Source organism: Coregonus lavaretus (genome assembly GCF_964263955.1).
Source record: "Coregonus lavaretus genome assembly, chromosome: 12".
NCBI classification, from domain to species: Eukaryota; Metazoa; Chordata; class Actinopteri; order Salmoniformes; family Salmonidae; genus Coregonus; species Coregonus lavaretus.
The window spans coordinates 28641316-28666637 of NC_139999.1; the positions used below are offsets into that span (position 1 = coordinate 28641316).

The window sequence follows — 25322 nt, forward strand, 5'->3', positions numbered from 1 at the left end:
CCTCAATCACCACACCACATTACTGAACCAGTGTGTATGTGTGTGTGTGAGAGAGAGAAAGAGAGAGAGAGAGAGAGAGAGAGAGAGAGAGAGAGAGAGAGAGAGAAGAGAGAGAGAGAGAGAGAGAGAGAGAGAGAGAGTGAGGTGGAGGATTTTCTGCCTTATCTCCTAACAACAGAGACAGAACCATCCTGTCAACAATCAATAAACCTCACACACACAAACCCCATTTCTCCTCTCCTCCCCTTTCATTCTCTCCCATCTCTTCTCCTCCCCTTTCATTCTCTCCCATCTCTTCTCCTCCCCTTTCATTCTCTCCATCTCCTCTCCTCCCCTTTCATTCTCTCCCATCTCTTCTCCTCCCCTTTCATTCTCTCCCATCTCCTCTCCTCCCCTTTCATTCTCTCCCATCTCCTCTCCTCCCCTTTCATTCTCTCCCATCTCCTCTCCTCCCCTTTCATTCTCTCCCATCTCCTCTCCTCCCCTTTCATTCTCTCCCATCTCCTCTCCTCCCCTTTCATTCTCTCCCATCTCCTTTCCTCCCATTCTTTCTTTTTCCTCTCCTCTCCTTTTATTCCTCTCCTTTCATCCCCTCCCATCATTTCCTTTATTTTTGTTCATTCTTCAGTAAAAGTACATGACCAGAGATTATGATAATTCAGTGAAATTTAGTGTACTTTGAGCTCATTTTCTTTGACACCTTAAATGTGTTGTGTTTCAATGTGTTTCTCTGTAGAGCAGAGCCCCCCTCAGATCAAAGCTGACTTCAGTCTCTGTCTTGCGGCTGCTGTGACTCATCCCACCGTTGTTGATTCTAATTATGTTATAGAGAAGATATAAAGATGAAGGATGTGTGTACCAACCTTCTCTCTGATTCAACCACACACACACACACACACACAAACACACACACTCAAACCTACCCCCTGATTCAACAAGACATTACATATGCTATTGATTCAAAAAGCGCCAAGCTGTATGGGATATAAAAAGCATTTCCTGAGTTTGTGAGAGCTAGAGGACGAGGAAGAGAAGATCGCTGTTTCTGTGTGTATCGTCCTTATTGCTAAATAAAATGTGCAGTCAAGAACTTACTCGGATGTGTGTGTGTGTGTGTGTGTGTGTGTGTGTGTGTGTGTGTGCATTCATGAGTGTCCATGTGTCCTCTGAGTGTCCTTGCACTAGGTGATCTTCTCATCCTTGAGAAAACTTTTCTGAGCTGTTGTATCCCATGGGGTGAATGAGTGAGAGAGAGAGAGAGAGAGAGAGAGAGAGAGAGAGAGAGAGAGAGAGAGAGAGAGAGAGAGAGAGAGAGAGAGAGAGAGAGAGAGAGAGAGAGAGAGAGAGAGAGAGAGAGAGAGAGAGAGAGAGTATGAGAAAGGGAAAGAGTGATCAAGAAATGGAGGGAAGGATGGAGAGAGAGAAAGAGAGAGAGGAAGGCGTGGAGGAGTGTGATGGTTTAAAACAGTCATTAGCTGGAGTTGATGAGGTATGTTGGGACTGGGAGGCGAGGAGTGTGAAGGTGACTGCTGGTGGAGTGTCTGTCTGTCTCCACTTATCAAGACACAGCACTGAGAACAGCTATACCACACCTGTTATAACCCTGATATGATCCTGCTATAAGACTGTTATAACCCTGATATGATCCTGCTATAAGACTGTTATAACCCTGATATGATCCTGCTATAAGACTGTTATAACCCTGATATGATCCTGCTAAAAGACGGTTATAACCCTGATATGATCCTGCTATAAGACTGTTATAACCCTGATATGATCCTGCTATAAGACTGTTATAACCCTGATATGATCCTGCTATAAGACTGTTATAACCCTGATATGATCCTGCTATAAGACTGTTGTAACCCTGATATGATCATGCTAAAAGACTGTTATAACCCTGATATGATCCTGCTATAAGACTGTTATAACCATGATATGATCCTGCTATAAGACTGTTATAACCCTGATATGATCCTGCTATAAGACTGTTGTAACCCTGATATGATCATGCTAAAAGACTGTTATAACCCTGATATGATCCTGCTATAAGACTGTTTATAACCCTGATATGATCCTGCTATAAGACTGTTATAACCCTGATATGATCCTGCTATAAGACTGTTGTAACCCTGATATGATCATGCTAAAAGACTGTTATAACCCTGATATGATCCTGCTATAAGACTGTTGTAACCCTGATATGATCCTGCTATAATACTGTTATAACCCTGATATCATCCTGCTATAAGACTGTTATAACCCTGATATGATCCTGCTATAAGACTGTTATAACCCTGATATGATCCTGCTATAAGACTGTTATAACCATGATATGATCCTGCTATAATACTGTTATAACCCTGATATGATCCTGCTATAAGACTGTTATAACCATGATATGATCCTGCTATAATACTGTTATAACCCTGATATGATCCTGCTATAATACTGTTATAACCCTGATATGATCCTGCTATAAGACTGTTATAACCCTGATATGATCCTGCTATAAGACTGTTATAACCCTGATATGATCCTGCTATAAGACTGTTCTAAACAACATATCAGGGTTTTTTCTGGATCAAAAAGGGGCTTAGGTGGTAGAGGTGGCCGGGGGCATGGCAATGGGCATGGTTAGCTCATCGGTGCAGCTGGGCAATAACATTTTTGACGCCCCCATCTTGGCAGCAGAAAGAATTTGAGCGTTTTAAAAACCAATTTCCTGCAATTCTACAAATGTTTTCCATGCAGCTGAGAGAAATCTTGCAGTTTATAAGATAATTTCCTGAAATTCTATACATTCTGCCATGGAGCTGAGAGGAAATTCTGCAGTTTTAAAGCACATTTTCTGCTATTCTATGCATGTTGCCATGGCTAATGCAGTGTTCTTGTGCTCAAACATTATAACAAAATCAATTGTCAAGTCATTGTTTTTTTGTCTAGATTTTATTTTAGTGATTGTCAGTTCTCAAAAATTTATTATTGAAAAGTATATACATTACCAGTCAAAAGTTGTGACACACCTACTCATTCAAGGGTGAAGGCATCAAAACTATGAAATAACACATATGGAATCATGTAGGAAACAAAAAAGTGTTAAACAAATCAAAGTATATTTTATATTTGAGAAACTTCAAATAGCCACCCTTTGCCTTGATGACAGCTTTGCACACTCTTGGCATTATCTCAACCAGCTTCACCTGGAATGCTTTTCCAACAGTCTTGAAGGAGTTCCCACATATGCTGAGCACTTGTTGGCTGCTTTTCCTTCACTCTGAGGTCCGACTCATCCCAAACCATCTAAATTGGGTTGAGGTCAGGGGATTGTGGAGGCCAGGTACACAGCCTGGAGGTGTGTTGGGTCACTGTCCTGTTGAAAAACAAATGATAGTCCCACTAAGCCCAAACCAGATGGGATGGCATATCGCTGTAGAATGCTGTGGTAGCCATGCTGGTTAAGTGTGCCTTGAATTCTAAATAAATCACAGACAGTGTCACCAGCAAAAGCACCCCCATACCATAACACCTCCTACTCCATGCTTTACGGTGGGAAATATACATGCAGAGATCATCCGTTCACCCACACCGCGTCTCACAAAGACATGACGGTTGGAACCCAAATCTACAACTTGGACTTCAGACCAAAGGACAAATTTCCACCGGTCTAATGTCCATTGCTCGTGTTTCTTGGCCCAAGCAGGTCTCTTCTTCTTATTGGTGTCCTTTAGTAGTGGTTTCTTTGCAGCAATTCGACCATGAAGGCCTGATTCACACAGTCCTCTCTGAACAGTTGATGTTGAGATGTGTCTGTTACTTTAACTCTGTGAAACATTTATTTGGGCTGCAATTTCTGAGGCAGGTAACTCTAATGAACTTATCCTCTGCAGCAGAGTTAACTCTGGGTCTTCCAGTCCTGTCGCGGTCCTTATGAGAGCCAGTTTCATCATAGCGCTTGATGGTTTTTGCGACTGCACTTGAAGAAACTTTCAAAGTTCTTGAAATGTTCCGTATTGACTGACCTTCATGTCTTAAAGCAATGATGGACTGTTGTTTCTCTTTGCTTATTTGAGCTGTTCTTGCCATAATATGGACTTGGTCTTTTACCAAATGGGGCTATCTTCTGTATACCCCCCCTACCTTGTCACAACACAACTGATTGGCTCAAACGCATTAAGGAAATAAATTCCACAAATTAACTTTTAAGAAGGCACACCTGTTAATTGAAATGTATTCCAGATGACTACGTCAGGAAGCCATTTGAGAGAATGCCAAGAGTGTGCAAAGCTGTCATCAAGGCAAAGGGTGGCTATTTGAAGAATCTCAAATATAAAATATATTTTGATTTGTTTAACACTTTTTTGGTTACTACATGATTCCATGTGTGTTCTTTCATAGTTTTGATGTTTTCACTATTATTCTACAATGTAGAAAATAGTAAAAATAAAGAAAAACCCTGGAATGAGTAGGTGTGTCCAAACCTTTTACTGGTAGTGTAGGTACATTGTGTTTTCTACATAATTTATATCTGGTTTTAGTCGTTTAAATTAACACTGAAAGTAATTTTTACACTGTTGGATTTAGGCGGCCCGAAAAAACACTTACAGTTTTTTACAATCACTTTGGCACTAATTTCAGAACCTTGACGTCATTTTTCAAAACTCTAGACACAAAACTCACAACCAATGATCAAAATGCACATTTTTCAAAACTCTAACACTTTTTACAATTGCTTGGATACAATACACATAAAACTAAGATCATTTGTTCATTTAACAAAAGTCACCTGTTCAATATGACACAATTTAACATCAAAGTACTACTATTTCAAAAGGCAATTCACACATTACATTTCAGATGAGTGTCTATTCATTTCATTACAATTATCCAACTATCAATTGATACAACTGCTCATAAATGATAAGTAACTGTTGCATTACTCTTAATGCATAGTTGTATGGAAACAGACAAACAATATTCCATGTTTAGATCATGAAAGTTTCAAAGTAACGAGATTCATTGTCACCAATTAGCGTGGAGCATGAACCAATTAGACTACATTATCTATGGATGTAATATTTCATCATCATTCTTTATCAGACACCGTTTCTATGGTCCCCTTGTAACCTTCCTTGATGAGCTCGATCAGGCCTGTAGAGCTGGTGGCGTGACCTATGTCATTGTGTGGGATAATTTGTCAACTTCCATCAGACTGTCGATAGCTGTCATCCATCTGTAGCTCAGCTGGTAGAGCACGGCGCTTGTAACGCCAAGGTAGTAGGTTCGATCTCCGGGACCACCCATACACAAAAATGTATGCACGCATGACTGTAAGTCGCTTTGGATAAAAGCGTCTGCTAAATGGCATATTATATTATATATTATTATAATGTCAGGTTCCACCATGCTCATATGGTGCAAGCATGGTTTCAGGCCCATGCACAATTTACCACCCTGTATTTACCCCCATACTCTCCTTTCCTTAACCCGATTGAGGATTTTTTCTCCACATGGAGATGGAAGGTTTATGATAGGCGCCCTCATGAACAAGTCACTCTTCTCCAGGCCATGGATGACGCATGCAATGACATCACGGCAGACCAGTGTCAGGCCTGGATTCGCCATGGCCAAAGGTTTTTTCCAAGATGTTTGGCTAATGAAAACATCCATTGTGATGTAGATGAGAACCTGTGGCCAAAACCACAAGACAGAGTTGATGAAAATGTAGAAGTACAGTAATCACTCCTATGTTTTGCTTTTTACAGTCCAAGCAAGCAAGTTGAGGAACACTGCATTTGATGTTTTACAGTACTGTATTGTTTTTCATCAATATATTTCAGATTTTGTTCAATGATTCCACTGTATCTGTAGTATTATCTCTACTACTGCAGTACTTTTACAGGGATGTATTTACATGTAGTACCATAATGAAACATGTATCACCTATTTTGTACTACAATATTTAATGATCGTACGAACAATGACACAGTGAAACTATCGGTTGCTTGTGTGTGGGTGATCTAAATTAACGTTTCATTGGTATTTCACAATACATTTGTTTTTTGAACCAATGATTGTGCAAGTGCAAGATTTCTTTAAAGATTTGAATGCACAATGCAATGTTTTGAACATTGGACAGCCTGTGTTACAAGTGATGACCATTTTGAGTTTTGTGTCTAGAGTTTTGAAAAATGACGTCAAGGTTCTGAAATTAGTGCCAAAGTGATTGCAAAAAACTGTAATCAGCCTGCCTAAGACTTTTCTATGCAGAAAAAACTCTGCATACAATAGGATCCAGTGTTTTTCTAAGTCAGGTCATGGAAAACTCAAGGCTTGTAGTACATAATGTATAACGCAGCATATAGTTCACCCAAACCCAAACCCCAACCCCAGACCAGTGGGATTAGCTGTAATCTACCATAATCTGGCTCCATTTCACTATGTGTTCTAAATTGAATGGATTAATGTGACTGTCGATAGCTGTCATCCATCAGACTGCTAGGCCTGGGAGTGTCATAACCAATTATCATAAATCTAGCAGCTGGCTGCAGGCAGATCTCCAGTCAGATGTTAACTGGATTAAAACTCAGCCGAATGTGAGAGTCACCCAATCCCAGATCGACCCATTGCGCATATCCCCTAGGCCTAGGCATATGATTAAATTGATATAGACTATATGGTAATAGCTCCACCTCGACCTCTGATGGAAGTTGACAAATTGTCCTTACATCTAATCAATCCCTTCAGATCTACATCACAGTGTTTTGAGATTAGGGGTCTATGATTAGGAGATAATGATTTGACATATACTGCAGTCTGTATATGAAGTTCTCTCTCTCTCTCTCTCTCTCTCTCTCTCTCTCTCTCTCTCTCTCTCTCTCTCTCTCTCTCTCTCTCTCTCTCTCTCTCTCTCTCTCTCTCTCTCTCGATTGCAGTTATGCTTATGCATATTCAATTTCAGATGTGAAATCCTACTAACCTCACCCTTAAACACACACGTCCCCCATAAAACCTGAATTATACATCACTTACCATCATACATTTACATTCGTTAATGCAACATTTATAGCTGACTAGGATTTTATCATTTAACATTCTCACACTTCTAGATAGTAAAGGTATTGAGTATGTTCTGCATGTGTTACCATACATTAGTGTGTGTGCGTGCGTGTGTGTGTGTTTTACCTGGTCTTGGGTGATGTCGTCAGCCATTCTTCATGTTTCTCAAATGTGATCAGATACGCTGCAATCTCCTGGAGAGAGAGAGACATTAGAGACCTTGATATAGTGTGTGTGTGTGTGTGTGTGTGTGTGTGTGTGTGTGTGTGTGTGTGTGTGTGTGCGTGCGTGTGTGCGTGCGTGCGTGCGTGCGTGCGTGTGCGTGTGTGTGTGTGTGTGTGTGTGAGAGAGAAATAAAACACTGAGGATGTTTCTAGATGACCTGCTGATGACCACTGCCAGCCTGTCACTCTCTTATCGCCATAGTGACACTCAGGAGCCCTGGCCACTGAGCAGCCAGTCAGGAGAGAGATTAAAGACGATCTGGAGCAACAACCAATCAGACACTCTGATCGACCCTGGTCCCCCTCCACTGCGGACAAAAAGTTATCTCCCATAAGCTCAGAGCACACACAAATGCACAAACACACACACACACTGTTCTTATCTCTCCTCACCTTCTTACCTGAAGTGTGTGTATGTGTGTATGTGTGTGTGCACTGAGAGCAGAAAGGTTCACTCTGAAAGTGTCTGTGTAGATAACATATAGAGCCCTCGCTCCACTCTTCAGCTATCCTGAGCTGACCCTGCAGTCCCTCTCTAACCATCACTCTCTTTCTCTATCCACCTTTCCCTCTTTTCTGTCTCCTCCTCTTCCACTTTAAACTATGAGAGAGACCTTAAGACAATACATATGCCGTGTGACAATGACAAGATGGTGCTACACACACACACACACACACACACACTTCATAAACTTAAGGAAATGTCAAATACACGCCTAAATCCCCCCTTTACCTCCATGCAAACACAAACATGTCACCATTCCCTTTCCTCTATGCTATCTTTCACCTTTAACATTCTCCTTTCTCTCATATCACTCTCTTGTTGCTCAACACTGGGAAATGGAATGGACAATCAGCTGTTTGAAATGTACTACAAAGAATAGCAAGAACACAAACGCAGGCATGCATGCACGCACACACACACACACACACACACACACACGCAGAGAAGGCACTTAGGATGATGGGTTTTCCCTGTGTGTGTTCATTTATTAATCTATTCATTAACTCAAACAACCAATGGCTGTGTGTCCCCTGTGCACTGTCAGAGAGAGAGAGAGATAGAGAGAGAGAGAGGGCGAGAGAGAGAGGGCGAGAGAGCGAGAGAGCGCAAGTGCAATTAAAGACTTGCCCCCAAAGAGCCGTTTAAATGCAAAAGAAAGACCTCAGCTGAAACAACAGGCTGACACAAATTACACGCACACCACACACACACACACACACACATACACTGAGAGTGTGGTTGGGAAGATCGATTCTTAGGAAGTTACTGCCAGTCAGTCCCTGTGGAAACCAGTGATGGAATGCTCTGAGCACACAGTGCGACACATCCACATATCAGGAATACTGTGTGTGTGTATACAGGGACCAGACTACCAGGGACACACCAGGGACCTAGTCCAGAAACTCAGTCCTGATAGGAATACCTGACCCCTCCCTTTAAACACACACACACGCCCCACGCACACACGTACGCATGCACACACATACGTAAAAAAGCCATAGGAAAAAATATCATGCAGTTTAGATGTATCAGCATCGCTTCAACCACTAAGGGTCTTCATCAGTCGAGACATTGCTAATAAAACTAAGGCAGCATTCATATACTGTAGGTTCCAGGTATTTCTCTTCTCTCTGTTAGAAAAAGGCCATGTTCTGTTCTGCTCTGACTCTCAGGTTAACAAAGTGTGTGTTGTATCGCTACTGTAACTGTGTGTGAAAGTGTTGCTGGAGACAGACACACATAGAGACAGTGGGAAGAGGAATTTGAAGGAGAGCTGGAGCCAAAGGTAAATCTAACACACACATACATACGTCTTAACAAAGGAATCTCCTTAGTACCAACAGCTGTGTCTGATGCCAGTAAACACCCAAAACACCACACACATGTTAATTATATTAACACCCATTAACCACTCACACACACACACACACAGACACACACACAGACACAGACACACACACACACATACACACAGAGAGAGAGAGAACCTCAAAGCCTGACAAGAATCTCAGGCCAATACTCATCAAAGCAAATTGTTATTTTTTCTGCAGTGTCATTTCTGTCATGTTGTTTTGAAGGTGTTAACAATGTCCTGAGTGACACATCTTTCAAGCTGTATCCTATCCACTTACAGATTGCCATTGTCATTGGATGTTGACGGAAAGTTACTGCCGTCATTTCAATTCCATCTGCAGTAGGGAAAGGTATGCATTGTTTACCTTTACTTTTAAACCAAACCAAATATCAAATATGGGTTTCTGTATATCACTTTGTGACATCTGCTGTTGTAAAAAGGGCTTTATAAATACATTTGATTTGATTTGATGATCACCCTGCAGCCCAAAAGGCGTTAAAATGCTAACACTGGCTCATGTAGCTGGCTAATTCTGTTTCCATGCCAACTGTTGCAAATCCTCTCATCAGAATTCTTCCCAAGCTCTCCTTGTGTTTACCCTACACGCAGAGACCCTAACAATCTCACACACGCACGCACGCACACATGCATGTACGCACATATGCACGTACACACACGCACACATATCTGATCTTTGCCTGATGAATGTTTTCTGGAACATCAGATGTGTGTGTGTGTTTCCAGATCAGCTCTGAAAAATATCTGATGTGGAAAGATTTGATTTGATTGGTCAAAAGACCAATTAGTGGAAAAAATATCAGAATTGGTCTGCCTGTCTAAACGTAGCCTCTGATACAGACTCTCTTCCTCTGCCACCATCCTTACACACACTCCCTGACATACCAGTGCACTTTCTAAAACTACTGTCACACACACACACAGACACACAAAGGCACGCACGCATGCATGCAGGAACACACACACCCTTCCCCAATGCTGGGTTGTCATTGGTGGACGCGGCCTGCGCCACATAACCTTCAGCTTGGCCTGCGGGGACCCGCCCCTGTCGCCTGGTTGGCCGTGAGACGCACCCGTCACATCTATCTCTGTCATCATGGGCTACAGAGAACATTCATCACACATACACACACACATTTGCCCACGCACATACACACAAACACTCACTTACTGACACGCAGGCATGCACACACACTATGCTGAGCAGACTGGGTCTCTGAGGAGGCTGTCTGGCTGCTCCCGTGAGTGACGGCTTTATAATGAACAAAGTCCCTCTTCTCTCTCCTTCCCTCCCTCCGTCTCTCCTTCTCTTCTCCTTTTCCTCTCTTTCCCACTCCTCTCTCCCAAGCCCCCAGTCCCTCATTCCCTCTTTCTTCTATCCACTCTTTCTCTTTCCCCCTCTCCCTGTCTCATTCATGTGTCCTCATTTCCCATTTCCACCCACCCTCTTTCTTTATTTTTATCCTTTCTTTCACTTTCTCTCTACTTTACCCTTTCTGTTGTATCTCTCTCTGTCTCTCCTTTCCAATCCATTACAAAAAATAATCCATTACAGTTTTTATAGTAGCCCTAAAATCACCAACCCAAGCACCCACCGACAGGTCATATAAAGGTTAAATAAAATAATAAACATACACACACACTAATTATCACAGTCCTTTTAGATCCCACTCCGTGTGACATTCACTTCTAGATGAGAGCATTACTGTGCAGGATGTGGTTACACATAACACACAGAGGGAATATCACTCATATAAAATGTCCCTCTCTCCTCTTTTCTCTCTCCCTCTTTGTCTGTCTCCTCACCTCTCTCTCTCTCTCTGTCTCTCTCTCTCTCTCTCTCTCTCTCTCTCTCTCTCTCTCTCTCTCTCTCTCTCTCTCTCTCTCTCTCTCTCTCGCTCTCTCCACACCTCTCTCTCCCTCCTCACCTCTCTCTCTCCTTCTCTCCTCTATTTGCGTTGAGTGTGACACTCTGTAGGGGGGGAGATAAGTGGAGAACATCAAAACCTGCAACAAGTGAGTGGCAATGTCTCAGACAATGTGAGGACCCCTGCTGAGGGAGTCTTTGATAATGCCTGTCAGAAAGTCCTCAGAAAGCTCCCTAAGAATACTCAAAAATACAAACACACCAGCATCATCTCACACACACAGATACACAGACACCTGTACACACAAACACACACACACACAGACACACAGACACACACACTCAACAAGAACACAAACAGTCAATGTATCCATCCACATTCATCCATCTATCTATTTCTCTCCATTTTCTTTCTCTCTTTCTTTCATCCTTTGGTATATTGTATACATTATTGCTTATACTGGGATGGTTTATATACAGTGCATTCGGAAAGTATTCAGACCCCTTGACTTTTTCCACATTTTGTTACATTACAGCCTTATTCTAAAATGGATTAAATTAATGTTTTTCCTCATCAATCTACACACAATACCTCATAATGACAAAGCAAAAACAGGTTTTTAGAAATGCTTGCAAATGTATTGTTTCTACAACTTGATTGGAGTCCACCTGTGGTAAATTCAATTGATTGGACATGATTTGGAAAGGCACACACCTGTCTATATAAGGTCCCACAGTTGACAGTGCATGTCAGAGCAAAAACCAAGCCATGAGGTCAAAGGAATTGTCCATAGAGCTAAGACAGGATTGTGTCGAGGCAGAGATCTGGGGAAGGGTACGAAAAAATGTCTGCAGCATTGAAGGTCCCCAAAAACACAGTGGCCTCCATCATTCTTAAATGGAAGAAGTTTGGAACCACCAAGACTCTTCCTAGAGCTGGCAAACCGGCCAAACTGAGCAATCGGGGGAGAAGGGCCTTGTTTAGGGAGGTGACCAAGAACCCGATGGTCACTCTGACAGAGCTCCAGAGTTCATCTGTGGAGATGGGAGAACCTTCCAGAAGGACAACCATCTCTGCAGCATTCCACCAATCAGGTCTTTATGGTAGAGTGGCCAGACAGAAGCCACTCCTCAGTAAAAGGCACATGACAGCCCACTTGGAGTTGACCAAAAGCAACCTAAAGGACTCTGACCATGAGAAACAAGATTGAACTCTTTGGCCTGAATGCCAACCGTCACGTCTGGAGGAAACCTGGCATCATCCCTATGGTGAAGGCTCCAGGCTCTGTCGTAGCCGGCCGCGACCGGGAGACCCATGGGGCGGCGCACAATTGGCCCAGCGTCGTCCAGGGTAGGGGAGGGAATTTCCGGAAGGGATGTAGCTCAGTTGGTAGAGCATGGCGTTTGCAACGCCAGGGTTGTGGGTTCGATTCCCACGGGGGGCCAGTATAAAAAATAAATATATATATATATATAATGTATGCACTCACTAACTGTAAGTCGCTCTGGATAAGAGCGTCTGCTAAATGACTAAACATATTTTTTTTTATGTAAAAAATGTGAAGCATGGTGGCGGCAGCATCCTGCTGTGCGGATGTTTTTCAGCGGCAGGGACTGGGAGACTAGTCAGGATCGAGGGAAAGATGAACGGAGCAAAGTACAGAGAGATCCTTGATGAAAACCTGCTCCAGAGCACTCAGACCTCAGACCAACAAGACAACAACCCTAAGCACACAGCCAAGACAACACAGGAGTGGCTTCAGGACAAGTCTGTCCTTGAGTGGCCCAGCCAGAGCCTGGACTTGAACCCAATCGAACATCTCTGGAGAGACCTGAAAATGGCTGTGCAGCGACGCTCCCCATCCAACCTGACATAGCTTGAGAGGATCTGCAGAGAAGAATGAGCGAAACTCCCCAAATACATGTGTGCCAAGCTTGTAGCGTCATTTCCAAGAAGACTCGAGGCTGTAATCGCTGCCAAAGGTGCTTCAACAAAGTACTGAGTAAAGGGTCTGAATACTTATGTAAATGTGATATTTCCGGTTTTTATTTGTAATAAATGTGCAACATTTCTAAAAACCTTTTTTTGTTTTCGTCATTATGGGGTATTGTGTGTAGATTGATGAGGAAAAAAAACAATTTAATCAATTTTAGAATAAGGCTGTAACGTAACATAATGTGGAAAAAGTCAAGGTGTCTGAATACTTTCCCAATGCACTGCATAGCTCCCAGTAATATGGATATCTTCCATACAGGGTTGTAGCGTGATGAGCCCAGAAGTGTGTGCCACCACTACACTACACTACACTATAAGTCAATACCTATGTTTGATAAAAACTTGACGTCTGTCAAACTGCGCCCTGTAATCCACTGTTTTCCAATGGCGTAGGGAGTTACTTCAAGCGTGCACTGCCACTCAATACTTTTATAAATATCCATTATTTAACGCTTACTGTACCTGTGCTTGTTCTGATTGTTACAGAGTTGTCAGTTGGATTTGGAATCCATCGTTTATGATAAAACACCTGCTGTGTAATGACGGGGCTGCTCCTTCTCCATTAACAAACAATGTTTCACTTGCCTGAGGTTGCGTAGAATGCTACCTTTATCAAAAACTACGTATTTCAGCACCCAACGAAAAGCTTGCAGTTACACAGGACAAACATAGGTACAAGGAAAGCGTTATAGAAAGGACATTTTTACAATACTGACTGATATTGACTCAATGTAGTCGGTGGTACACTCCACCGACACTCATCGCAAGACGGAGGACGGAGTTGAGTATACTAAGCTAGTTTATATTTGGCCTGGTATGTAAGGGTGTCTGAGTATCATATTAGCCTATTTCGGTGGTCTCTATATTGTGTATGAAATGGTGTTTACACCATAAAGGCTGATATTATGGGGTTGTTGATAACAGCAGCCAATGCCACTCAGGGCAGTCAGTGCCAGTCACAGGGCTCTCCTCACACACACTCAGACTCATTTCACCTTGAAGGGCAGAGAGCTTCAGAGAACCAATACATCAGCTTGTCAAGTGGACTGGGCGTGTGTGAGTATGAAAGAGAGAGAGAGAGAGAGAGAGAGAGAGAGAGAGAGAGAGAGAGAGAGAGAGAGAGAGAGAGAGAGAGAGAGAGAGAGAGAGAGAGAGAGAGAGAGAGAGAGAGAGAGAGAGAGAGAGAGAGAGAGAGAGAGAGAGAGAGAGATAGAGAGAAGAGGGCTTTGATAACTAACACAGTGTTGCTTACCCACGATGTCTGTGATTGCTGTGGGAATCATTCAACTCTCCTCTGTTTCAACTCTCCTCTGTTTCAACTCTCCTCTGGCACTGCTATTGTTGATGTTGTTGGCTGTTCTTTTACTGTCCTAATGAGTTTCTATCTTCTGATATGCTCTTTTTTGTGTGTGTGTGTGTGTGTGTGTGTGTGTGTGTGTGTGTGTGTGTGTGTGTGTGTGTGTGTGTGTTTGACTCACTGGCATACACACTTGTTGTGAAATTATTTGGCATCCTGTCCGTCAGCATCTCTCTCTCTCTCTCTCTCTCTCTGTACTGCTAAGCATATGACAGTACTCTCTCGTTCAGGCCTTTCTCATTACCATATTCTAATTACGCTAGTTAAGGGGAGGGTTGGGGAGTTTAATGAATAAATTTGAAAATGGGGTCTCAGAGGTAATTGTCAGGTTTGCCTTTCAGACGGAATAGAAGAAGTGTGTGTGTGTTTGCGTGCATTAGTGTGTGCGTGTGTGTGTGTGTGTGTGTGTGTGTGTGTGTGTTTTGCACATCTCATCAACATATATTCATAATTTTAACTGGCTGTTTTTGTAGCTGTAGTTTACACTAAAGCAAACAAAGTGACTCTACAGTTGATTGGCATGTTGAACTATTGAAATTCTCCTCTCACATCCATTCTGAATTCTGTTTGTCTCTGGCAATAAAAATTTGATGATGGTTGGTTGTTTTGGAAATAGACTTTGAGAAACTCATGTTAACTCCATACATATTTTACCTCCCTTCAAGCCTCAAAGAGGGAGGGGGAATGATTTCATTTCATTTTCAAACATTTCAAACTGTGAATTGTCTGCAAGCTCAGTTTCACCCCTTCTTCCAGTTTTAGAGATGGTTAATCCATAGTGAGATACTGTGAGAGATATTCTTCTCTCCCCTCTGCAGAGGCTTATCCAACAAGTTGAGATGGAGAGAGCTGAAACACACAGGTCAGACAGTCACATCCCATTATCTAACAACCAGGATACCTGCCTTCTGCCCAAATTTTGCAATCTGCCCAGGAGAACAACACACATACACGCACGCACGCACACACACACACACACACACACACACACACACACACACACACACACACACACACACACACACACACACACACACACACACACACACACACACACACACACACAAGCTGTAGGACAGGAAAACTTTTTGAAGTGAAGGAGTGGGTGACAAACACACACACACACACTGACAGTGACACACATGCAACACCTCCCCAGCCGCCCCCCTATTTTAATCTTCAGAGAAGCTGTGTGATTTGATTACGATTACTTTTACAAACACATTCTCCACATGAGACCAGGTGCCTCATTTATCAATATTGCGTAGAAACTATTCTAAAACACCACTTACGAATGGAATTTAGAATGTTTGTATGCTTAGAAGAAGTGTGATTTAACAAACATTCCTACGGGCATCATACGCACACCGGTAGGAGATAACCATTGATAAATACCAATTATTATCAGCCTCAGTGCTAGTGCACGACCTTGGCTATTTGCATTTCAAAACGCCCCTAATTAACCATATATGGTCATAATGATCCCTTTAAAAGGGAATGGAAACACTTTAGGAAGCAAAGCTAAGCAGAGAGATGTATTCCATCCACATATGCATTTAACATCTCTATTTGTAGGATTTTTATATTAAACAACGTTTATTAGAGGTATGGGTAGTGCCATCTTGAATTGCCATTGGCAAGGTTGAGCAAAATGTGAGTTTTGGCACAGAGACTGAAAGTAAATGCTGCCACCAGGAGGCGCTTCGCCTCATTGAGATAAGGACAACAATATTAAGGTAAGAACTGTATACAATTTGTTTTTATGTTGGTAATTATAATATGTACATTTTTAGAGTATTTTCTTTCAGATTTATTGAAAATATGAGTCTGTGAAATGAATTTTTGATAACAAGCCGAGTAGTCAGCCAAAACGAGGCAAGGTAGCTAGCTAGCCTACTTGATATAGCTAACTCTTGTCTTGTCTTGTTGATGTTAATGTTTTCTTTGATAGTTGTACAAAATACAATTCTCATTGACAACTTGAAGAAAATGTGTCATTGGTATTAGCTAAGAGCTAAAATGAACTGGCTAGTTCTGATTTGATTGAAGCTAGCACAAGAGGGGCTGCTGCTGCAGGATAACTGTTTCACCAGTAAAATATATGATACCCATATTATTATTAGCTATCTAGATCACTACGGGCTATGGTTCTCTGTAGCTCAGCTGGTAGAGCACGGCGCTTGTAACGCCAAGGTAGTGGGTTCGATCCCCGGGACCACCCATACACAAAAATGTATGCACGCATGACTGTAAGTCACTTTGGATAAAAGCGTCTGCTAAATGGCATATTATATTTATTATTTAACTAGCTAGATATTTCATTAGGTGTCTTTACTGTGATATGATTCCTAAAAATGGGGCGGCAGGTAGCTTAGTGGTTAAGAGCGTTGTGCCAGTAACGGAAAGGTCGCTGGTTCTAATCCCCGAGCCGACTAGGTGAAAGATCTGTTGATGTGCCCTTGAGCAAGGCACTTAACCCTAATTGCTCATGTAAGTCGCTCTGGATAAGAGCGTCTGCTAAATGACTAAAAATAAATAAATAATAATAAATAAAAATAGTAGCTAAGCCTGCTGGCTGTTGATTGCAAGAATTAATGTAGCCTAATATGCTGACCACACCGACTGCGTTGCATGCATGAGCGTTGCAAAATACATTTACACATACATGTTATTCAATAATTTTATCCAAAACGCGCTGCAAGCCCTGCCTCTCCCATCTCCTCATTGGTTTTTAGGAGCATATACCCACGTGGGTGATTGAAAGATTAACTGAGGTCCACACTCCAGTCAAAGTTGGTTGCCAACCGCCATATAAAGTCCACAGAAGAAGAACAAGACTGAAGGAGGAAAGATTCCTAGAAACTAACTAGGTTTCCCCTTTTATCTGTGGATTAATTGTTGGAGTAGAGAACACACGATTTTGTGTGACTCAAAATTCTGAAAAGATCCAGGAAAAAAAGGACCTCTCAGGTAAAATAACAACCCAATGTTTAAATTAGCTAGCAACAGCATGCTAGCTAGCTAAATATCCATGAATGTTTCTTGTGTTTCAACCTGTCCCCAAATTAATTTAGTTGGTTCAGAGTTCGTTTTGATATTTCAACCTACGTGTCTGGTGTGGATGGACAAAATCAACATGTGGACGCCCGCGCGTGCCCGGTCTAGTCAGCATGTAAGCCTGAAGCCTAACACATGATGATAGCTAGCTAGCTAATAGCTATGACTTCTGAAAGCTCAGGCTGGTAGTCAGCTTGGTAACTGGTCTAGCTGGTAACTGTCAATGATTTATTAGGCCTATTGTTATGTACTATTAGGCCTATATATTGTATGTTTTTAAAATTCTCTCCCTCCCTCCTCTCCGTCTCTCTCTGACACTGGTGGACTGTCAGCTCTCAGACCTTCATGAGGAGGATGACACTAGACATGTCAACTGTGAACCAGGCAGTCAATAGAAGCTGTCCCCATGGTGTCAAGGAAAGACAAGGGCTGGAGAGACTGGACAACATGCTGCTGAGGCTGCAGACAGAGTTGAGGGACAATCACACCCTCACTCTCACAGCCTAGGAGGAGGATATGACGTGGTTTGTTTGTGATGCACCAGAATGTAAGGGCAAACAGTTATGCATCATAGGGGAATGAAATTGTGTTAGGTTGTGGTACTCCAGTGGTACTCCAGTGAGTGTGACTCATTGCAGACATAGGCACTAGTAAAGGGACTCCTAGTCCCCACTGGGCACAGACATTTGGTTGAGTTGTCAACTAACATGCATTCAATGTGAACTCAACAAAACATTTCACCATGTCATTGGATTTAGGTTAAAAGTTGGGTGAAAAAAATACGAAATGCTCGAGTTGATAACTTTTTGCAAATACAATCAGCTTTCCACGTTGATTCAACGTCATCACATTCTGTAGATGTTCTGGGTTGAAATTACTTGGAAACAACGTTGATTCAATCAGTCTTTTCCCAGTGGGTCTTCACCCAGTATCTCAGATTGTCACTGGTCATTTCACCTCCCTTGCATGCTTTTAATTTACTCCCATTCTGACTTTTTTTGTAATAGGCTGTAGGCCTTGTCTATTAGGCTGTAGGCCTTGTGTATTAGGCTATAGGCCTTGTGTAATAGGCTATAGACTAGTGGAACATATTAAGCTATAGGCCTAGTATGTACAGAAGAAATTGAAGTTGGAAAAGCCAATTGTTGTTACTATGCCTTATTCTTATCATATTTTGTAACTCAAATTTGTTTATGTAACTTGCACTTTGTTTTCAGGTTTGAGTGAGATTATGTATTCCCCTCAATAAAGTTATTTCAATAAAGTTCTTGATTTAATTATATTATATTACTTGTGTATGTCTTTCCCTGTCATATTTAAGACCAAATGCCATTTGTAATATGCTTTGGTGCAGATTTGTGTTTAATATACAATTCAGATAAGAAAGTGTCTGCTAACAGAACATTCCACAGAATTCTAGAAAAATACCACTGTTCACAAAAACGTCTGTAACTCATTCACAGTAAAAGGTATTACTATTCTAATTTCAGATTTTCAATCCTTAGAAAATAAGGAAGACTCAGTATGCTCTAAGTATTTCTCTATCTTCATTAGGAAGTTGTGTAAATGGAAGTTGTTTGGGAAAATGTGTTGATTTTCATATATGATACATATTTTCAGAGGTGTTTTTTCTTGACTGATTACCATTTGATGTAGTGCTATTGTATGTCATATAATTTGAAAGGGCTGTTTCTCAGCTTTCAAAATATGTATCATGTTTTCATATATGGTTTGACACCAACAAATGTTGCTTATTAATGCATGCAGAGTTCATTGTCTTTCAGACAGTTTTGGGATTCAGCTATTTTTAGAAAATCATGCCTCTCATGTAACAATGTCAGAGACTGACCAAAATGTTTTATTTGGCTCGCTCAGTTGTGGCTTGACCAGTAAAAATAAAAACATAGCTACAAAGAGGAGACCATTAGGACAATTCAAGTTGCTTTAGCAATGGCAAATATACTTCAAATAAGTAGACAACACTCACCAATAAGCCATCCATCCTCAACAGCACCCACCTGTAGGTATATAGGCCAACATTGCTGTTCTGCAGAATGAACTAGTTGTGCGTTCCACCTGGCCATATTGCCACCACATTCAGCAGCATCTTTTCCGCAACATATAACTATCACCTGCACATTAAGAGTGGAAGCCTTTTCTGTTCACATAGTTGAACATGTTTTGGGATGCTGCTTTTATAGAGATGTGGGTGCTGTCTATTGCTCCGTTCCTATTTGGGAACCTATTGATGGCATCATGGCAAAGAAACCCCTCTTGACTTCAACCTGTTGTGAGATGGTGTATGGAAATTGTATGTGTTACTGTTCATTTTGCTGATGACGTGCCTCTAATTTAACAAATGACTGTACTTTAAATGGATTATTATTGTAACAAATGCACTGATGTGGTCAAATTATATGATATAGCCTGTCAAGATAAGTTGCATGAATTCACAATGGAAATACAATGAAATCAAATAATTATGTTATTTTTACTTTCACACATTTTCAACATTAATTTCCCCCATTCAAGCAGTTCCCTTATTTCGAATACTTGGCACTGTGCGTGTCACGCTCTGGCTCCGGGACTTTGTATTATTGAGCCAGGGTGTGTTCATTTTTGTTGTGTTTGGGGATTAGTTGGGTTGTTATTGGTGGTTTCATTGTTTGGTCCAGTGTCTTCCAATCAGTGGTAACGAGTGTCAGCTGTCGGCTCGTTATCTCTGATTGGGAGCCATATTTAAACTGTCATTGTTCACCTTGGGGTTGTGGGTTTTTGTTCTATGTTCAGTCGTTGTCACTGAGGACTTCATGATCGTGTTTTGTTTTGTATTCTCGTGTATTGCATTAAAGTCAATATGTTCGCTACCAACGCTGCGCTTTGGTCCACTCACTTCATAGACGATCGTGACAGAAAAACCCACCAAGATGGGACCAAGCAGCGTGTCCAGGAGCCATCGCCAGGGAGATCCCTCACAGATCTCCTTCGCCTCCTGGACTGGGTCAAGCCGAGTGAGGAAGAGAAGGGCTTGACATTATGGCAGAAGGGCGAGAGGCTGGCGAGGGACATGGAGACCTGGGCCACGGGTAGGAGAGAGGCCCCGAAAATTTTTAGGGGGGGGGCTCACGACGTCGGACCAGCAGGAGGCCGCGATAGAGCGGCCCAGTGGGTTGCCGGAGAAGGCCGCCGGGTTACGGGGGCCACTGGTCGAAGAGGGGATGGAGGAAGTAGAGGCACGGCGAGAGGTACTGGCGTGTGTTGCCAGTCCGGTCCGGCCCGTTCCAGATCCCGGTGTAGGGCCAGTGGTGTGTGTCCCTAGTACAATCCGGTCCATCCAAGCTTCCCGCACCAAGCCAGTGGTGTGCGTCGTCAGTCCGGCACGGCTCGTGCCTGCTCTCCGCATCAAGCCTGTGGTGCGTCTCGTCAGCCCGGCTCTGCCCGTTCCTGCTCTACGCACCAAGCCAAAGGGGTGCGTCGCCAGCCCAGCCCGGCCTGTCCCTGCTCTACGCACCAAGCCAAAGGGGTGCGTCGCCAGCCCAGCCCGGCCGGTTCCTGCTCCACGCATCAAAACTACGGTGTGCGTCGCCGGCCCAACCCGGACTGTTCCTGCCACTCGCACCAGGCTAAGGGTGCGAGTCGTCAACCTGGGTCAGCTCGTTCCGGCTACTCGCAACAAACCAAGGGGGCGAGTCGTCAACATGGTTCAGCCTATTCCTGCTACGCGCACCAAGCCAGGGAGGCGAGTCGTCAGCCTGAGGAGGTCCGTTCCGGCTCCACGCACCAAGCCGAGGATGCGTATCGTCAGCCAGGTCCGGTCCGTCCCTGCCTCACGCGCCAAGTTAGGGGTGCGCGTCATCAGTCCGGATCCAGCCAGCTGGGTTGGATCGGACCGGGGCCATTACGGGGGGATGGATGTAGGATGGTGGTCAAGCCCGGAGCCAGAGCCGGAGCCGCCTCCGAGGAGCAACACCCACCCAGCCCTCCCCTATTTGGGTTCTTTGAGGCGCGGTCGCAGTCCGCGCCTTTAGGGGGGGGTACTGTCACGCTCTGGCTCCGGGACTTTGTATTATTGAGCCAGGGTGTGTTCATTTTTGTTGTGTTTGGGGATTAGTTGGGTTGTTATTGGTGGTTTCATTGTTTGGTCCAGTGACTCCCAATCAGTGGTAACGAGTGTCAGCTGTCGGCTCGTTATCTCTGATTGGGAGCCATATTTAAACTGTCATTGTTCACCTTGGGGTTGTGGGTTTTTGTTCTATGTTCAGTCGTTGTCACTGAGGACTTCATGATCGTGTTTTGTTTTGTATTCTCGTGTATTGCATTAAAGTCAATATGTTCGCTACCAACGCTGCGCTTTGGTCCACTCACTTCATAGACGATCGTGACAGTGCGTACGCATGTACGCGCGTAAATAAACACACATTCTCAAGCAAACATTCATATTGATAAATATCACACTTTGCGTGGAAATGATCCCACGCATGGTTTACACACAGATAAATGAGGCCCCAAACATGTCCATTCATCTTACAGAGAGAGAGAGTGAGAGAAAGAGGAGAGAGAAGGAGACGGAGGGAGAGTGTCACGCTCGTTGAGAGAAGGATTGGACCAAGTTGCAGCGTGGAATGCATACATGTTTATTAACTAAGTTAACACACGACAAAACAACAAAAGCAACGTAACGTGAAGCTCACAATGGCTACACACAAACAAACCAAACAAGAGTCAAGATCCCACAACATAGGTAGTCAAAATGGACGATCGACAGCTGCCTCTGATTGGGAACCACACCCGGCCAACATAGATCTACAATCACCTAGAATGTGCACATAGAAATTCACACCCTGACCAAACCAACCAAAGAAAACCGGGCTCTCAAGGCCAGGACGTGACAGTACACCCCCCCCCGCCCCAAAGGTGCGTACTCCGGCCGCACCAACCTGACTCCTTAGGGGAGGGTCCGGGTGGGCATTCAGCCTCTTTGGCAGCGCCGGGCGTGACGTCCTCTCCCTTACTGGTTCCCCGTTGCACCCCTGGTCCGGTCTGGACCTCGGCGCGATGCTTCCCCTCTCAGTCCTCCCACGATTCACCAAGCCCTGTCTGGACCCTGGTGTGGGAGGCCCCGACCCTGGAGAGGGGTTGACGTCTGGTTCTGGAGTGGAGCCGCTGACCGGAGCTGAACTGGACCCCGGTGGAGCGGACTGCTCTGGCTCTGGAGTGGAGCCGCTGACCGGAGCTGAACTGGACCCCGGTGGAGCGGACTGCTCTGGCTCTGGAGTGGAGCCGCTGACCGGAGCTGAACTGGACCCCGGTGGAGCGGACTGCTCTGGCTCTGGACTGAAACAGCTGACCAGAGCTGGACTGGGCACCGGTGGATCGGACTGCTCTGGCACTGGAGTGGAGCAGCTGACCGGAGCTAGACCAGGCACCGGTGGAGCGGACTGCTCTGGCACCAGCCGTACTGGGCTGGGGACACGCAACACTGGTCTGGTGCGAGGAACAGGCACGGGCCGCATCAGGCTGGGGACACGCACCACTGGTCTGGTGCGAGGAACAGGCATGGGCCGTGCCGGACTGGAGACACACACCACTGGTTTGGTGCGAGGAGCAGGCACGGGCCATGCCGGACTGGGAACACGCACCACTGGTCTGGTGCAAGGAGCAGGCACGGGGCGTACTGGGCCGGCGACACGCACCACTGGCTTGGTGCGGGGAGCAGGTACGGGCCGTACCGGACTGGCGACAAGCACCACTGGTTTGGTGCGGGGAGCAGGTACGGGCCGTACCGGGCTGGGGAGGCGCACTGGTGACACAGTGCGTAGAACCGGAGCAGGATATACTGGACCGTGGAGGCGTACTGGAGGTCTGGAGTGTAAAGCTGGCACAACCCGTCCTGGCTGGATGCCCACTTTCGCACGGCACGTGCGGGGCGCTGGCACAGGGCGCACTGGGCTGTGATCGCGCACTGGCGACACAGTGCGTAGGACTGGCGCAGGATATACTGGACTGTGGAGGCACACTGGAGACCAGGAGCATTGAGCCGGCACAACCCGTCCTGGCTGGATGCCCACTTTCGCACGGCACGTGCGGGGCGCTGGCACAGGACGCACTGGGCTGTGAAGGCGCACTGGCGACACAGTGCGTATCTCCGCATACCATGGTTCCTCAATGAACACATGCTCCTTACAGCGAGTGCGGGTAGTTGGCTCTGGTCTGCCCCCTGGCTCCGCCAACCACCCTGTGTGCCCCCCCCCCAACATTTTCTTGGGGCTGTCTCTCGGGCTTCCTTCGTTGTCGGCACTGTTGGCGCTGCCGTTGATCCTCTCCTACCTGAGCTTCTACCTGCCCAGGGTCCTTTACCGGCTAATATCTCCTCCCAAGACCACATCTTCCCCACCTGTGTCCAGGATGTTTGCTCCTCCTGGGCACGCTGCTTGGTCCGTTGGTGGTGGTATCTTCTGTCACGCTCGTTGAGAGAAGGATTGGACCAAGGTGCAGCGTGGAATGCATACATGTTTATTAACAAAGTTAACACAAGACAAGACAAAACAACAAACGCAACGTGACGCTCACAATGGCTAAACACAAACAAGCCAAACAAGAGTCAAGATCCCACAACATAGGCAGGCAAAATGGCTACCTAAGTATGATCCCCAATCAGAGACAACGATCGACAGCTGCCTCTAATTGGGAACCACACCCGGCCAACATAGATCTACAATCAAACCAACCAAAGAAAACCGGGCTCTCAAGGCCAGGGCGTGACAGAGAGAGAGAGAGAGAGAGAAGGAACGAGAAAGAAAGAGAGAGAGAGACAAAAGGAGAGAGAGCTGGAGATACTCTAATCAGTGAAGTTTGTCCAGAGACCACGATTTACACACACACGCACGCACACACACACACACACACACACACACTCACACATACATGCACACATATAGCGCAAACACACAAGCATATAAGCACAGGCACGCACACAAGTACGTACACACCCACACACACAATCCCTCACTTTAATATTCCATGTCTTTGATTCGTAGGGTTTAACATTGTTCTGTGTCAAATTACACACTGCAATATAAATAGTCTGCCTCTGAGAGGGAGGAAAAAATAGAACTAACAAATGTGGGGCTCCTAGTCTGACAGGGGAGAGGAGAGAGGATGGGAGGATGAGGCAGAGGGGGGAGAAAATGCTATGATAGAGGTAGAGGGGGCTGGGAAGAAGCATACTGGAAACTGAATAGTTTGAAACCAGGCCAACAATTGAAAATGTGCTCTGTATTACCGAAAGTTAGTGTCTGGAAAGGGAGAGAAGTGTTTGTGTGTGTCATGGTTTCCGATGAGGAAAAAGTGGCGCCAGACATTTGACCAGCAGCATTTTAATTGACCGGACATTTTAGAAATCTACCGGACCCATATGCATTGGGTGTGTAACCTGATTAGGGAGTCCACCCACAGTGCTCAGAATGACAGAAATCACATTTAGATTATGGAAATTCATCTTAACAGAACATGCAAGTCGAGGATGCAACGATGTGCAGTCCTTCTTAACAAATTCCGATGCCCACATTTACTTTTACTTTTAGCTTAAAATGTTGATAAACAATTATTTCTTCACATTATAAGCTCAGCAATGCACACAAGGCTACTGCACACGAATATCCGTTCCATAATGCAATTAGCGGGAAAACACTGTTGTCAAAAGTGAGCGGTTTCAGGTAATGAGCGGTTTCATGTGACAGAGATTAAAATATCTGTTTGAAATTTAGAAAGAGGGGAGATCTAATATGCAACAACTAGCATGGGTTGCTAACATGACTAGGATTGTGCCTTTGGCTACTGGACAATGATATAAAATAATTGCCTCCAAGGATACAGTCAGATTTCT

The 25322-nt window shown here is 44.3% G+C and overlaps 1 protein-coding gene across 1 annotated transcript in view; it reads right to left on the minus strand.

Moving 5' to 3' along the window:
- The window catches only part of LOC311138793 (calmodulin-binding transcription activator 1-like), a gene marked incomplete at both ends in the record, with an annotated part of 72517 nt that overhangs the window by 27232 nt on the left and 19963 nt on the right, over nucleotides 1-25322 (minus strand). The window contains 3 exon segments of the mRNA XM_084173612.1: nucleotides 766-814; nucleotides 7186-7253; nucleotides 10178-10261. Coding sequence (XP_084029738.1) covers nucleotides 766-814; nucleotides 7186-7253; nucleotides 10178-10261 — 201 coding nt within the window.